The sequence below is a fragment of the Dipteris shenzhenensis genome, chromosome 28 (assembly GCF_047967505.1).
Source record: "Dipteris shenzhenensis isolate YYH24624 ecotype China chromosome 28, Dip_SZ_1.0, whole genome shotgun sequence".
Classification (NCBI taxonomy): Eukaryota; Viridiplantae; Streptophyta; class Polypodiopsida; order Gleicheniales; family Dipteridaceae; genus Dipteris; species Dipteris shenzhenensis.
Window position 1 is genome coordinate 18,019,257 of NC_141623.1, and position 17,772 is coordinate 18,037,028.

Here is a 17,772-nt window from a genome sequence, read left to right on the forward strand (position 1 = left end):
TCCTATAGAGAGAAACTCTTGTATTTTTGTGCCAAAACGTTGTTACTCTAGCAATGACTTCTGCACTTAGGTTGTCTCTTCTTTTCTTCCATTCTGTTGAAGCCCATGGACTTCTCAGATCAGGATGTCATGCATTGCTTCTACTCTATGTTCAACTGCTCAAGCTACGTTGGTCCTTCTGATTGTTGACAACATCTTCGACATTGTGCACCCAAGACATTTCTCCTTTGTTTCAGGTGACACCAACATAGCTAATGTCGCCCTTTTTGCAGCTAGTAATTAATCTAAGTTGTGCACCCCTTTCACTTTTTGTAGATCAGTTCTCAAGTTAGAGAGCATGGCCTCTTGGCCTTGCATCTCTTGAGGTGTTGGTAGGGTTGTTACTCTATGAACTTTAGGGTGGAAGCTATAGCTTGTGAAGACTCGAGATTGGTATTCACTTGAATGGCCTGATGTTGCTGCCTTGAATGCTCCCACCAATCATGACACCATAACTCGTGTTCTTCACTCCAATGGCAATGATCAAATGCTTCCATATGCAAAACTACTTCCTGTTGTTGCTGCTTTGCAAGGAGTCTTCTTTCTTCTCGTTGTTTCTCCCTTTGAGCTTCCTATTGTTGCTGCTCTACAAGGAGTCTTCTTTCTTCTCGTTGTTTCTCCCTTTGAAAATGTTGTAAAAGTGTCTTCTGTTGCCATTTCGATATCGTGCCATGGCTTTCCTTGACCCACAATATGTTCCTTATGCCTTGACCAGGCTTTTTAGCTTTTTTGTCTCGTAGCCTCTGTCTGCTTCTCTTGCAAGCCATGGCAAGCTACATGTTGCCATTGATGTCGTGGCCATGATCAGTCCAAAATAGACCCAGAGAAGCTAGCTTATGAGGTGATGAAAGAATAAAAGACAACTTACTCGAAAGAAGACAAATGCCCAACCAAAATCTTGGCAAGGTCACATCGAGGTGCATGTGGGTTGCGCCCTGAGCATTTGCAAGCCGTGGGAAGGTTGCAAGTACTTAATATTCCAAGATTAGATGGGCAAGAGGTGTGAAAATTCAAAATTCGCAGGAGTACCTAAATTTTTAGATGTCGGGCTCCCCCCCTTCTGGCGATACATGTCCGTAGAATTGGATATCCCAAACAAGTGCAATGTGGCCTAAAATGCTTCAAAACACAAATAGGCCAAAGGGCATGCTATCGGGTTTGATGCCATGTATTATGAAATGCAATGACCTTTGGTATGCTTATGACCCATATAGCAATCAAGTGCATGAAAAAAGAAACAATTCAAATTTGTAAATAGTGTTGGATTTATTTAAAGATCTTTGCGCATTCTATTTTCTGTCTTTAATTGGCATTTATTGCACATTTTCTCGGTTTAAAGTTTGTCTCACTGCCCGATTGCTTGTGAAATTGCCATCCTCCTTTATATGAAGCTAGGTAGTCCTTCATTTTTATGATCAAAAGCTTGGTAAATTTAAATCTAGTGTGAAATTTGTTTGTGTCTATCCATGCCAAGGGGAGCATGATGCCAATGTGGGCCAGTGGTCAAGCATGATCTATATTACCACCATCCATTAACATACCCAAGTATGATAGCAAGCAAAGTGAGCAATAACATGACTTGACAATCTTTTTGGCTAGAGCACAATCTTTACACTCTAGTTCCAGTAGCCATTTAATGCATAGGGTGTTTCACAATTTTAAAGCGAGTTAAATTGCACTTGTTGATTAGTAGGGCATAATCTAAAGCAAATGGAGTATTATAGTTGAAGCTAGTTGGTTTAAAAAGGCCAAAGATGGGCTGTGTTAGGACTGAATTACAACTAGTTCCTTGATCAAAGTAGAAGGGAAAAGTCATCTTTAAAACATTGAACATGAACAAACATAGAAATATATTGGGTTGTGTGAAAGACTATCAAGAGGAATGCACCAAGTACCTTGTTCACATGCATTAACTAGTTTGTTGGCTGGCATGCACTGAGCTACCTAGCTATTGGGTTTCAGGAACTTGATCTACACATAAAAAGTGCAGCATTGGATTGAGTAGAAAACAATTTAGGTGACATCGGTGGTTAGTCATGCCTACATATATATGTAGATGTACACATTTTATATTATCATCATAGAAGAAAAGACACTAACTTGTATTTATAGATTTGTGCGAAAACTATAAGTCAAATTATAATTATTAAATCAACTATATAACATGAATATTTGATCATGGAACCATCAAATTGAAGCTATGATTGATTTGCTAGTGTAAATGTATAATTTAAGGTGAACAAGTATGCAAATTGCAATTTTTGAACTATTTGTCTAATATGTCTTTTATTGTCTCCTCAACCAATCAGATATGAACTATCCACTTGGATCATAGATAAGATTTAATATTCGATTGGCATGGGAGATTTAGATAATACTCAACAATGAGTACCAGATGCGGTGACACATAATATATAAAGCATTATTATGAGATGGCCAAGTTCTATTGCATTGTACATTGGCAATCTTGCAATAAATGCATCATTAGGAGGCTCCTCTCAAATCCGTGTCATGCCTCGTGATGACTCCACTATAATAGGTGTGTAAAGTCTACAAACTAAGATTTGCTTAGATAACATCAACCCAATTTAGTACCTTTATCCCAATTCCGTCATTATTTTGTCACTAGTGGGTTGGCATACATTCAAATCTATACTAATTTGTGTCATGTGTGAGATCCATCACGAGTGCTCGTTAGAACATGTTTTCCATAAAGGCTAAATCAATATTTCTATCACCAATAAGCTAATTCTAATCAGTAATTTGAGTAATTTTAAACACACTAAAATCCAATTTCATTTGGTTGTAGTTTAACTACATTTCAAACACTTAGTTTTTTGTGGCTGAATGTTCTCACAATCCAAACTAAGTTCATGAATGCAATCTCAAGCAACGTTTGCATGGGGATATCACCAATAAGCTAATTCTAATCAGTAATTTGAGTAATTTTAAACACACTAAAATCCAATCTCATTTGGTTGTAGTTTAACTACATTTCAAACACTTAGTTTTTTGTGGCTGAATGTTCTCACAATCCAAACTAAGTTCATGAATGCAATCTCAAGCAACGTTTGCATGGGGAAAGAAGCACATCTCAAGCAACCTTTGTAAGGAAAAAATTGAAGCATGAAATCCCACTATGCCAAAAATACCAACAAAATCATCATGCCCTTAAAGATGGTCCATCGAAATAGGCCAAGGACATAAAATCTTTACTAACAAGTTCGATGAAGCAATGAAGGCTAGAGTCTTGTTTTCTCCATAGAAAGTAGCTTGGCATGCAAATGTGGTAGAGGGATGTGGGGGGCATGTCTACTACCTCCGAGCTAGGTGGACTGATGTATGTCTATCTAGTGGGTCTCTCTAATGGGTCTCCCAAATTCCTAAATTCTATATCCCCTAAACTAAACATCGGATTTGTACTGCATTTTTGCACTAGGTTTGTCATTTTGTGTTTCATTCATCTTGAGATTTAGAATTTGGATTCGGAAGGAAAGTTAGGAAATTTAGATCTTTCACCGAAAAAATTGATAGGTGATTTCATTAAAACATTAACGTGAGCTAAGCCCCTAATGTAAATTAATCTACATTTAATTAAAACACCTCCCCTCCCCTCCCCTCCGCCTCGCGTCGCCTCACCTCACCTCACCTCACCTCACCTCACCTCACCAACCTGCACTCTGCCACTCCGCCTCCACCGCCCTGCACCAAGCCACTCCCCCGTCGCCCCCAATCACTCAAAAAAAAATTCATTTTCTCCGTCCCCTCCGTTTCTACCTCGAACGTCTCCTCCGCCTCGTCGCCAGCCCTTAAGCGCAACAGCGCCTCCTCCCCTCCTCGCTCCTTTTCCCTACTCTTCCTCCAATCGCAGCAACGGCAGTCCCAAGCTCCTCATCCCGTCCAAAACTCACCGTCACCGCGCAATTCCATCTGTCCCACACTCCCACAAACAAAATCTCCCTCTCCACTGAGGAGCAGCTGCTGCGAGCGAAGGTCCCAAGCAAGTTGTAGCACCTCCCCCACTGCTCCACACTCCGCCCACTGATGGAAGAAACTCCTAGGACCATCCCAAGCCTCCAAGCCAGTAGTCGATACGGTTCACGAACCATTTCTGCCATGCGCCTAGCCGCGCGGTGACGGCCTTAGGTTCTGTATTGTGGCATGCAGAAGCATGGAAGCAAAAGACACAGCGAGAGAGGAGGGCAAGTGCGGGGTGATCAGAGGAGGACAACGGTGCATGGCGGAGCGCAGGAGGACGGAGTGGTGGAGGGAAGTATGTATGGTGGAGCGAAGGAGGACGGGGAGGTTTCCGTAAACATCGATAATTTTGCATCTACTTTACGTTAATTGAGCCTTCTTTTTCACCCCTCTTAGCTCTCCTAAACTAATTAATGCTATTTTTTCTCTCATAGCCCCCCTATTAAGAAGACTTACTTTACGTTAATTTTGCATTACTTTACGTTAATTGAGCCTTCCTTTTCACCCCTCTTAGCTCTCCTATTAAGAAGACTTATTTGACGTTCACAGACCTATATAAGCAAGTGTAAACATCCGGAAAACCTGCCATATTTTGCTTTCTCCTAAAGTCTCGTTGTTGCCCAACTTACTCGGGATGTGTGAAATGGTAATGTTGACTCCTAGATCCACATCGTAAAAACCTGGGACTTTAAAGGATATCTACTGGTCGCAAGACGATAATGATAAAAATGTACGCTTCTTTACCTTCCACTAACGCACTACTGGACATCTGGGGTTCCCGGGTGTGACCAAATGCATTGTTTACTTTCTTGGACTTCTTAGCCCCTTAGGAGATCTTGACTGCTCGATGCTCTTCCATTAAATCTTTTAAGCTGTCCCCATCAAAGAGAACCATAACCTTGAACCTTGAATTCTCCTGTCTGAGAATAGCACATAAGAAGAACTTGCTACCCCAACCTGAGTTTTTACTGTCATCACGATTCTGGTCGCTACCTAGGTGGGATCGCGGTGTAGCACAAGGAGGAGAGAATAACATGTTCATGGCAATATTGGTATCAAAGACGATGTCTTTCCTTCTTATCTGCATTGAAGAAACCACCCTTCTTTCAATCTGCTGTGCTAATCTGGCTTCTGAAATGATGCTGGACTTGGTACCCCAGGTCTATGGAGCCCTGTACTTCATCTGGATCAGTGGGGCTTCCATGCTCACGGGCTGAAAATCTCAAACGAGCTCAGATGGTGCGTCTTAGTACCTTTGGATATCAAAGCTGAGGACGTACTTTCTTCCTTTAATTGTATAGCCACTTGCGCGACATGCTCATGTACTATATATGTGTCATCTCGGACTGTAGTAGTGGTGGAAGTATTCTAGCATGGGAAACGTCCCCAATCATACATTGCTGTCTCTAGATTACAATTATAATTATAATGATTGGTAAGCCAATTGTGCTACCAGCTAATAGCTTCTCTTAGTCAAGTGCATGGAAGCTAGGATGCACTTCTCGTTGTCCTTAGCGTTTATGATAACACACAGTTCTCGAACGAGTTGATCCTAAATAGAAGCAATAGATCGATCTTCTTGTCCTCCCTATCAAAATGAAGCTTCTCCTGGGAACCAAAACTTGGCCAGTGGAAGAACGGGCCTCACTGTTTTTGCTACTTTAATCTAAATTAGACACAAGCAGAACATAGGGTCCAATCGTTCCATGGCTTCCTGAGTCCACTCCCATTTTTCCTTGGTCTCCCTTTCGTAGCATTCAGGTCTGCGTCACAAGGAACTCCAAGGGCCTCGTCATCTTGTTACATCTGTATGCCCTTTGTGATAAGAATCATTGATTGTTGGGCTTCCATCTGTATCATGACCCATTCAGCTAGACGGTTTAATTTGAGGCCACACGTATTGGGCTGACCCTCTAGTGAGGGCAGGCATGTCTACCTACTTGTTGCTTATGTCTCAAGTCGAATTTGCTAGAGTCATAGTGATCTTGTCGCAGAGTCCTGAAGCCATGCAATATTCCATTGGAATTTGGATCTACCATTGAAATAGAATGGAGAGGAGACCGAGAGAATTCATGGAGAGGCTATCTCTGCTAGAAGAAACCTAGGGTGCCATGCCAACCCCACGATTCCTCTTCACAATCTCAAGGAAGAATATTTGGAGTTCTAGCATGAGGATTACATCTCCCTTTAAATAGCCCACCAGAGCAATCTATCGAGTGTGGAAGCGTGAGTGCTCACTAGAACAACAGACATAAAAGACACTCATAAGACCCATGGTGTTGATCACAGACACAGAGAGACGAGCTCACAATGGAAGACTTGAGTTGTGCTAATAATTTACTTTATTGCTTATGGCCTTGGCAGTCAGCAATGGTTACTCGTCAGCCTACATTAGGGGCGAATCCTTTGGTTGAAGAGTAGGAAGGTCTTGAGCCCTAACAACTCACTATTGTAGAGGCTGTGGGCTACGGGACAGCTGAGGCTGAACTAGGGCTGAAGGATGCTGTGCTGGCTGGTGGATAGAACAAGGGATCGAGGGTGCCTTTGATTTTCTGATTACTTCCCTGCCCCTTGTATCCGCTGCGACTGGAGAGCAAGGCTGCCCTGAAAGGGGTCAGGGTGCCTTCTATTCTTTGATACCCCCCTGCCCCTTTACCTGACGTGAATGGAGAAGAAGGCTGATCTCCAAGATACCCAGACCTGTTTGCGGCTGATGCAGCTGACTGACACACAGTCATCATATACTTATTTCTTGGCCAACTCCCACATGGCAGTACGGCACCTGTCTGTTGATGTCCCAATCCGATCTGCCTTGATGTTCTGATGGACCCCCAGCCCCTTTTATCTGATGCGACCGGAGAAGAAGGCTGAGCTGAACATATCCTTATTTCTTGTCTGATTCCCACATGGCCATGCAGCACCTATCCCAAGCCGATCTGCTGGCTGGATTGTCCTGGTCATTAGTGCTGACCCAGACTGTCCACATGGCTGCCTGGATGGCAGCCATGTGGACCAGTTGGATGTGCTATTGATGATGTGGAAGCCTGTGACAGTTATACACTGCTGCCCTGTGTCTTCCTTCTGTGCCGGCCCTTTTGGCTGGCCCTACTTCTTGACAGATGGCCACAGTCTAAGGGACCGCTGCGACATGGACATGGCTGTAGTAAAGCTGGAAAACAAGGTTGTCAAAGCTAGAGTCCTTCCTAAAAAGAAAGCACTAAAAATATATTTCCTAGCCCTAAGTTCATGGTGTTACCAAAGGAGCATGTATATGGCCTTACAATCACTCATTTATACCCATCATTGGATTTCTCTCTCTCTCGTTTTGTTTCTAGCTTAATCCCCCTTTCCTTACAGCTACATATCATCATGATATTCATATTGTTGAGAGGCGTAAAGGAAATTCAATGCAGGAAAGATTGTAAGAGTATTGCAATACAATTGATGCATCCCTGAGCTACATCCATTAAGCAATAAGGAAATAGGGATTTTGCCAAATTATTCTGTGGCATTGCCAAGAGCCTACACACTTATGAACCATTGACAATTTAAATGTGTATAATACAATAGAGAAGTCTCATACATGCAATAGCATGAAGAAAAATATCACTTACAAAAGTGTACTTAGCTCTTGGACAATTGACTAGTAGCCATGCCCTCACATAATGGTAAGCCTCAGCACCAAAAGGACAGCTATGTGCTGTAGAAAAGCCAGCCCAAAAGGTCATGCCAGCAGCGTCACAAAACCATTCCATGGTTTTCATGATACAGTTGGGATGAGTCACTTTCTTTTCCATACAGTTGAATGGACACTTATTGGCCAATTCTCATATTTCCATAGCGTTTACAGATGAATCTGTCAAAGAACTTTGTCTTCGAGTGCCACTAGATCCCAGCTTGTAACACAGCCTTCAATAGCCTTAAATAATTCCTTCAATACAAACGACGCTACTTTACTAACCCGTGCCCTCTCCTCTTGCACATGGCACAAGCCTCAGAAGAAATCTGGTTCTCCTCCTCCTCCTCAGCCTTTGGTGCTTTACCTGTCCCAAAAACATAGTAAATGTTTACTAAAATAACAGTAGCTCATAATAGTCTCCAGCTCATCCTCTTTCTCACTTCTTTCCCTAGCCACATAAATTAGGAGTTACATGATTATAGACACTTCACAAAGGGTACGCATAACTTTATACTGCGAAAAGATCCCATGTTTATGATGAAGAAACTGAGAAACTCAGTTTACTTTATGACTTTTGCAAACAAAATTGGTGGAATGAGGGTGTGGCCTCAATTTGAAAGAATCATGCAAGAAGGTTTTTACTACCTTTCCATCATTCCTTCTTGTTCTCTTCCAGCAAAGAAAGCCAGGTTCATATTCTCCTTGAGTCTCCGAGTCTCTGCAATATCAAACAAAGTATAAGCAAATGAGATATAAAATACTTTTCGTTTATTCCTTCAACCCAATAAAATTACAGGAGGATCTTTTCAACAAGGTCATGGTAAGGATCTCACGAGGTATCTTTATCTACATAATTGCTGGTGTCATTCCCTTCCAAAGAAACAGTAAACCTTGGTTCATCACGCTCCGCCTTTCCTCTGAGATATCCACTTCTGCGGCCAGTTGTGACATCTGGCATACTCGGGCAAGTGCGATAATCCTCAGCTTCTTTAGAAAATAGTGGATCGGAACTCCTGCTGCCTGAACGACCTACACCTTTTTGCACCTCATGATAGTTACTCAAACTTCTCTTCTCTGCTTCATCAGTTTCCACTGCATGCTGGTTCGGTTTCATTCCTCTACCTTCCCCATACTTCGTCTTTCCTCTGTCAAGCCTGCTTCTATCATTGTCTTTGTTCAATACATGCCTAGTGTGTATGCTACCCTCTATTTCAGAACTCTGTCTTGATTTCCTAGCTTCTAAAATGTGAGATCTACGACTGGGAGAAACAGGTGCCACATGCTTGAAAGAACCGGATGCCTTTCTGAATGAGCTGCTTCTAATTCTCCTTTGATCTTGTAATGGACCACTATCATTTTCAATAAGATATTCTTTGCCATCTGCCTTCGGCAATGATGCCATTCGCTTGTGTTTACTGTGATGTCCTGGGATCCCAGGTATAGATGAGTTGTCTCCCCTCTTAGCAAAATTATCACCGACTGGCAGAGAAGATAAGCTGATCTTTACTTCTACCGGACAGCCAAGCGCTAACTGAAATGCATTTGCAATGTTTGTTTTTGCTCTCTCTGCCATGACTTTGTGCTCATGATGCCGGAATTCGAGGTGAGCAATTGCAAATGCTGGAGGCAGGAAGTTAAAAAGCAGGAAATAAATAGCAGTGTTAAGGAAGGCCAGACCGATAACGCGATTTTGACGGCAGCTGTGTAAACTCAAGTGTACACGTTCATTGCATTCACCACGAAAAAAAAATTTGATAGACTAGAACTTACGCAAAACAGCAAGAAGAATTCAAGGGTTATCACACGTGTAAACTACCTTCAGTAACCGAAAGTGAGCGCAGTTTACCCTCCCCCCGCAAGAGCTGCTTGAGCACATTTGAACGGCTACCTTCCAAAACCTTCCGCCAAATATTGTCCATAGTACATGGGCTCATTGCGCTGACATCCCTCTGCTCTGCTTTACCAGCGCCACTAGAATAAGCGAGGGGCATAACTGGGCGTTGTCCACCTGCATCCCAGTTACCTTCTCCAAGAATGATACCTGACTGAGGCGATTGATTACAAGGATAGATTCTATTGTCTATGAAAGGGCCTGAGGATTGGTTGTCGTAGCTGGTTAGCCGTTTTTGCACCTCTTCTCCTTCTAGCTTGCTGATTCCTTGATTAGGGACTGTCGAGTACTCTAGCTGCAGTGGAGAACCCCAGTTCATGCCAGTGCCGTACCACATGTGTCTTGTACCTGTGCTCTCCAAGTCTAATGTCTCCTTCTCACTTGTATCAAGAAAGTTCACAGGACTTTGAGTTACACTTGTCCCCAGAGATGAAGAGGGAGGAAGGCAAGAATCATTAGGAGCAAGCTGCAGAACAGCTGCTGTTAACCAAGTTGTTCTGTCGCTGCAAAATCGAAGCTGCTTCTCAGCTTCTGAAAGAATTCTTAGAGCTTGACGTAGTCGCGCATGTTCGAGTTTTCTTACTGCAAAGACATCGACATGCAACTTGTTACGCATCAGATGATGGAGTCAGTAAGAATCCTAACTATCTGCCAAAAGCCGGAGTATTTGTCCATGGAATGGAAAAGTACCTTTCTTGATTGTGTATCCCAGTGTGGTGCTGTTGTTCCCTGCGAGAGTATCAGTAATCAGCGTAGCAAGTTGAGAGACAAGAGCCACAGGTTCCACGCCTGACTCCATAAGCTCCCTGATGGAGTGCACCGTGCTTACTGTATCAGCTGACAAAGCCACTTCAAGCAATTCTGCCAGTTTATCGTCTGGAATGAGCCCAACCTGCAATGTTATGAAACATCCTTCCGAAGGTCAGAAAAACAACGATAAAATGGAGAAACGATACCTGGTAATAGTACAATACACGAACGTATTTAACAGAGTCCAGAAGCCTTGTTGTAGAGAAGCACTCGTGAAACAGGAACACCTGAGATTAATCTCTATCAGTTTCAATTATAATAAGCAGTCCTATAACAAGGAGCGGACGGATATAATACCAGTTCTCGCACCACTGCTGGAGTGACTCTCTTTCCGAGCAGGCTGAGTTGATCAAGAGTGGTTTCTGCATCACGCAAGGAGCCATCCGACTTACTGGCAATAAGCTGCAACGCTTCTAGCTCAATATCAATCTTCTCTTGGAAAGCAAGCTTTCGGAGTCTCAATATTATATCCGAATCTTTGACCTTAGAGAACAAAAACTTCTGACAGCGGGAGATTGCAGTGCGAGGCAGATGCTCTGGGTCAGTTGTGATTAGGATAAACACAACATAGCTAGGCGGCTCTTCCAAACTTTTCAAGAATGCGTTCCATGCTTCGGATGTCAACAAGTGACATTCATCAATAATAAACACCTTATATCGAGAAGATGATGGAGGCAAAGAAATATGCTTTAAGAGCAGCCTCATGCTCTCAATCCCATCGTTTCCTCCCGCATCAATCTCCCGAACGTCGAAGTTCTTTCCTGCGTTTAAAGCGGTGCATTCTTTGCACAAGCCACAAGGCCGCAGTTCCTCTATGGACATACAAATCAGGGCAGCAGTAAAAATTTTAGCTGCAGATGTCTTACCTGTACCTCTTGGTCCTTGGAATAAATACACTGGGGCAATTTTTCCTTTTAATATAGCATTCGATAAAGACTGTGCAACCATCCCTTGTCCTACTAAATCCTTGAATGATTTTGGACGATACTTCTGACTTAAGCTTCTGTTCTTCTCGGAAGACTCCCTCTGCTTTCTCGGAAGCGGCAGATTCAGCAGTTCTCTATTATCTTCTCTCTGGTGAACATTTCTCCCGTCTTCTTTGAATCTGCTAAACTTTTTCAGCTGGCGCGGGGACTCCCTTTCAAGATCCACAGAAGACGCAGCAACATCGTCGCTGTATTCGTGAAATGGCTCTGGCTCGGTCATCAGTGGAACGGTTTCTACGTCTGAATCGAAGGAGGAAACGGACCTCTCGGAGCTGTACTTGCCAACTCTGGTGGAACCCGTCCTGCTCCTGGAAACCACTTTCCTGCCAATTTTCCTTCTGGCGACAGGGAAGCAACTTCCAGCATAATCTATTGAAATGTCATCTTTCGTGTGATGGCCGGTGGACCAATGCCAGGACATTCCACAGCCTGATCTTTCAGAATGCAATGCATCAATGTCCTCATCCACTTCATTGCCGGAAAACTGCGACACACGAAGCTGGTCGTTCGTAGCATCTCCCGAACGAAGCAACATATGATTGTTCCTTGTTATCCTGCTCGGCTGCTCCAAATATTTGACATGGGACTCGGCAGGGTCGAAAGAAACAGGATCATCGGGTGGTCCTGCTTCTGGATTGAAGAACTCAGCATTGTGGGAAAGCTGTTGACGAGCCGAAGCCCGTTCTTTCAGATACTCATCTAGAGTTAACAGAGAGAAAGACTTTGTGGCGTAAAGATTTTCAACTCCCGCCTGCAGGGAAAGCGCCCAGGCAGCTTGGGCATTCGTTATAGCGTTGCTTATTCCTGCTACTTGGGATCGATCGGAAGCTAACCTTCGAATTTCTCTCCGGAGATGGTCTCTGCGCATTAGCTTTCTCCTTGACTGTATATCAACCACATGGTATCCTCGTCGCCTGGTGCGTATGCCCACCTTCTCTCTCCGTATCCTGGTTAAAATCTGACCGCCATCTTTTCTGGGCTCGTGCACCTCCTTCTCAGAAATTCCCTCTAGTTCACTCACCCATCCTGTTTGTCTGCTCCTCTGCATGGATCTCCTAATCTGCTCTATTCCTTTAGCAGGGCCTTTCGTCTCGATAATCATTTTGGCGGTGTTTGCTCTATTTCCGTGTGCTTCGTTAGTGAATGGCCCAACTTCACATCCTGCAACCCACCTCCTCGCGCGCCAGTCCCAGGCAACACCGTCTGGCTCTCCAACATCTTTTTCCCTCCCCTTACTACAAGACCTCCTAAGAGGACGATCGCCCTCTGACATACCGTTATGATTCTCCCGTTCGTCCAGCTCAGTTCTTGCGTAAGAAACGAGGCCAGTCGCAAACCAGGGAGAAGCGGGAGAAGAAGCTTTGAGAACGGGCGATTGCTCCACAGGAGTGGTGGTGGGATTCCGTGCCGGTCTGATAGCCCGTGGAACTGTAGCTGGGTCAGCCATGTAGACAGCGTCCCTTGTGCTGCTATTTCACATTCCTTTACAGGTGATCTAGGAAGCGAAGAGTGACGAGACGGAAGGAATCCAGGCTGAAAGATGAGAGGACGAGATATCCGTGAGGAAGAACGATGAAGTTGAGGTATTGGCTGTGAGGGAGAGGAGGTACATAGACTCCAGAGTCCAGACTACGAGTAGAGGAAAGCAGCAGTGCGGGAGGTCAAATTACACGAATGGGAAGATGGGGAGCGGGGCACAAGGGGAGCCTCATCAGAGAGAGATTGATGAGAGAGAGTCCCTCGCACCGCAGGGTGCGGCACGGCCATGCAGACCAGGAGCTAAAGAAATATGTACGCCGAAGGCCGGACAGCAAATAGCTTAGCCAGTGGTGGGGGAGCTGGGGACCAGGAAGAGAGGTTTGCATGCGATAGATAGGACAGGAGGTCCCTGCCAAAAACGAGGATGGTGTAGGATCATGAGGAAGAAGACGCGAGGACAAGGCCCAAAAATAGAAGCAAAACGCTCAAGGCTACGCGGACAAGAGCAGATGGCAGAGTTCGAGGCAAGCGGAGCATAATCAACTGAATATCAGTTAGGAGCTCACACTCAACCGATTCTCTCTCTTGTTTCTCTGTTCTTTCGTTTTATCGACGACGAATTCAACCGAGCTTTCATTTTGGGAGATTTCAAAAGCGTTTCAACTTTCAACCCTGGCCCGGCCTCTGCACACCTCAACAACGTTGTCATTTTGCAGCGATGCCAAACGACGTTTCCGTCCATGGTCCTTTTTGAGAAGCACGCGGTGATGCTCAACAACAACGTTAATTTGAAGCAGCAGAAAACAACAAGAACAAGTTCCGAGGGGTTAGCGTCGCAGGCGGCGGGGCGGAGAGAAAAGCAGGAGGGTAGTAGCCTGCAGAAGCTACATCAGTAGGCTGACGGATGAATTGAATACCAAAAGCTGGAGGGAGTCATTTATACGAGTAGCAGGCTGCAGAAAAAGAAGAAGAGCTTCAGGTGAATCAGGTCCCAGGATTCATTCAGGAAGACGCGGGAGGTGATTCAGAATGAACACGGAGAGAGAGAGAGAGAGAGAGAGACGAGCCGAGTGAGAGATTGGGAGATTGGTGGGGGTGTTATATCACGAATTGTGGAGGGATGACGGAACGGCTTGCAAGCTCTGCAGTGATCGGGCCGCTTCGGGCTATGGCGATGGCTATCGTGATTGGCAAGCTCGATGAGTACGCTTGAAGAGAGATGAACACGATGAACAAACGCCGTTGGATCTTACGATCATCTCTACGTGCATGCTCCCGTCCACCGTTCGATCTCTTGACTGGCACTTGTAGGAAAAGCTCGTGGAACACGTGTCTACGTGATAACCCTTGGATCTACAATAATCCAAGGGAGCCACGTGTCTAATGGAAGACGCTTGGATCTACGATAATCCAAGGGGTAGCATGCTGTGGTTTAATGTTACGTGCATGGACCGTAGATTCCCATGAATCTACAAAATATACTACGTCGGTCGCTTTCATTCAAGATTCGCGGGGCCGCTTTCATCGACCCCATTAATGGTAAACCCTGGATCCGGCCTCCAAAAATTTACCCGTGCTTCTCCGGCCACGTCACCTCTTTAATCATTAGTCCGCCACCTGGCCACGTTATCTATTGTGGGGTCCTCGCCGTCCTGCTGGCCGCTTTTCCGCCGTCGGATCTCGACAAAGATTTGTGGCCTTTACTTCCCCTCCGCTTCCCGACAACTCTTACATAGAGATTGAGCAAATCTTATTATTAAATTTGGACGGAATTAAAGTCCAGGCGATATTGTTGCTCTCCACCTTGTCACTCTTGTGGCATCCATGTTTTTGCACAATCTTCCCACCAATAGCTATTACTATCATCATTCGGCTCGCTCTTTCTACCCCACTCTTCACACACAACTTTAAGTTTTACAAGCCTTGTGTCTCACGATACAACTTTTGAGTGGAGCTGGTGGATGTGGTCTTGTTTCGGCCCAAAACTTACGGCCAAAGCGTAACTCTAATATCAAAAGTTTTACAAAATTTTGAAATTGAAAAAGTAAGTCCCCAAGGCAGATTTGAAAATTTGTAATTTTTATTGTACATAGCTCGTCAGTATCCTATGAACACTACTCTACCCCAAGCACTAAGCCTTTCCTTACACTTGTTTATGTACTAATCACACACAACATGCATTACCATCCCCAAAGAGCTAGTTTAGCCCCATGACATATCCTTTAGGTCTCTTATCCACATTCCCAATAATATACTTCCTATCCTCATGCCACTGCTTCCACTTTTACGAGAGCCACTTACTAGTGATTGGACTTAAGAAGTGTCTAAGGATTCCACATGAGAAGCCATGGGCTGTAGTTTCCTCAGTGTTCGACTCAAGGAGTATCCATAAATTGTACATTATAAGGCTTGGACATTACTCTCCAACACTCATTTGAGTTCAAATCTAGGAGATGCAACACCTCAATAATTCATAGTAGCATGGAAGTACTTAGGGCCCATACAAGGCAATTTAACTAAACTAGAATGAAGTTGTATATACAACTTCTATAGTGAATGTTAATGGGGCAATGCTTAAAACTCCATACTAGGAGAATTACAAACCAAGAAGCCAAAAAATTTCCCTCTAATGCAAAAGTACATGTTTCTCTGTACTCAATTAGATCCTCTCTCCAAGTCCCTCACTCAATGCCATAGACCCTTGAATATAACTAACATCGTCTAGCTCTATTTCACTCATCTCTAAGGCATACTTTGGAATTTTGATATTTTTTTATTCTGTAAATCCTCACATACATGCATGCATGTACATACACACATGTACATACATACATACATACACACATACATAAGAACATAGTAAGCCTTTTCCAATGCTTAGTTGTGCCTTGTAGTTCTATACCCTTATTTTTTCAATGAGTGTAGCTCATCCTAATGCAATTGCCCTAAAATAAAGAAGCATCAATTAGATAAAAAAAAGCATAAAATGATTTCAATGGAAGGTCATTCTAATGTCCATCCTTCCCTACCTATCCCAACCCACAAGAATCCCTATTCTCCACTTGTTGGTTCTTATTTGACCTAGCCAAACTCTCTTTCCCAACACACCAAAACACACACATGCATGCGTACATATTTAAACAAAGTAACACCTTGACTAATTCATATAACCTCTTAGAACACCTTCTAAAATAGAAATGGTGCTTATGCTTCCACGTTTTGCATTTTGAATCTATTAAAGTAAATGTGTAATTCTATCAAGCTCTTCAAGCAACCCCAAAGTTAATTTAAGCAAAATGTACTTTCCTTTGCAAGAGATGCCTCTTACCTTTTGGGAAACCTAGCTCCATCATGTAAGGGAGCAATACCCGAGATATCCCAAGTTATAATGGGGAACACTAGCCTATTCCATCATCTATAGTTGTCTCTTGTAAGCAACAAGAGACCTAGAAATGTGTGTAGAAAGTTTCAAATACTCATGGCTCCAAGCACCTCAATGTAAAGGTCTATATCATAAACATGATTGTCGTATCTAGCCGTGGCACTAGAAATGTTTTTAAAAAGTAGAGGGATGTAGGAGGCAAGCAACTAGAATCAATGAGTAGTCAAATTTCATGGCTCCTAGCCAACTACTAAAAATGGTAAACTCTTGATTCCTAACTAGGACTAGGCTTTGATACTCTTGATTATGTCATGATTTAACAAGAAATAAAATATGGATAACAATTTTTGTGCATCAAATTTGCATTCTTATCTCTTTGATAAACATTATTATCTTATCTCTTTGATAAACATTATAACCACTTATATCTTATCTCTTGATAAACATTATTCTAAGTAATAAACTATAATTTGATATTTCTTCCATGCTAATTCAATCAATATTGCTCATTTTACCTTTGCATGGAAGTGTGTGCTTCCATTGAAACCACTTGCATTGACAAATTTGAGGTTGAGGATACCGATAATTGAGGATCCCCAAATTAATTCTACATTCTAAACTAGTCCCTCCATAAAATTTGAGTCCTAAACTATTTAAAAGTTGTCAACCCTTAAGCGGTGATCACATGGTTACTTGGTTTTACAAGGTTGTATGATATACAAGACCGATAGACCAACCCTCCTCATAGGTATATGGCTTTTTGTATAGGTATGCAATGATGGATGTTGCTATCCATACGATGATATCCATACTGTGTGCATGGATACTTCTAATTCCTAGCTAAGGTTTTCCTTGCCACATCTTTGATGTAGGAGTTGTAAAGGACTTTGGGATGTAAGTAGTTACCCTCTTTTACTATATAAATACTGACATAAGTATTTTGACACTCACATAAATCAAGTAGCTTAGTATGAACTTTGTGAGCAAACAAGAACAATTTCAAAAAATTATAACTACATGTACAAACATGGAAAGGATAGTTCAAATTATTTATAACTATCCTAATTAGATTAAAATAGCCAACATTCATACTCAACATAGAGAGAAAGTTTAAAATATTGTCACTAGTGAAGAAATCAGTTTTTATGATTGCCAAATGTGTGGAAACTAATGTGATCACTATAAAATTTAGATACTTATTTGATTATTTATGTCTATCTATCAATGTTCTTTTAACAATTTTGTCTAGTGTAAAGATACGAATCTCATGACATTGCAAGTGTCCAACCAAAATATATACTACTACCCTTATAGTCTCATGTTTCTATGAAAAAATATAAACCTTTCAAAGACATGATGAATCGACATCCTCTATATTGTATGCTACCTTTCGCCCATATGTGGGCAAGGAATGAATAAATTTATTGGATATCTAGAAGCTTCACAAGATACCTCATTCGGAGTCAGCAGACCACCATTCCCAAATTATAGGTGAATGCATGGTATCTTGCGAGGCTTCTAGATACTT

At 42.9% G+C, this 17,772-nt stretch overlaps 1 protein-coding gene across 1 annotated transcript; it reads right to left on the bottom strand.

The window, feature by feature from the left end:
* Window positions 1–7,572: 7,572 nt before the first annotated feature.
* LOC147883271 (uncharacterized) lies at window positions 7,573–12,830 on the bottom strand. Its single transcript, XM_087399454.1, has 6 exons — window positions 10,695–12,830; window positions 10,278–10,479; window positions 9,513–10,169; window positions 8,530–9,316; window positions 8,342–8,414; window positions 7,573–8,060 (listed from the first exon to the last, which is right to left on the bottom strand). Exons 1-6 carry the CDS (start codon window positions 12,828–12,830, stop codon window positions 7,974–7,976), a joined length of 3,942 nt encoding a protein of 1,313 aa, XP_087255580.1. The 3' UTR covers window positions 7,573–7,973.
* Between the last annotated feature and the right edge of the window lie 4,942 nt (window positions 12,831–17,772).

Coding starts and splice junctions, on each gene's coding strand:
- LOC147883271 (XM_087399454.1), bottom strand. CDS start 12,830: ATGGCTGACCCAGCTACAGTTCCACGGGCTATCAGACCGGCACGGAAT. Junction 10,480..10,694: donor CAGCAGTGGTGCGAGAACTG/GTATTATATCCG, acceptor ATAACATTGCAG/GTTGGGCTCATTCCAGACGA. Junction 9,317..9,512: donor CTCACTTTCGGTTACTGAAG/GTAGTTTACACG, acceptor TCCTGCCTCCAG/CATTTGCAATTGCTCACCTC.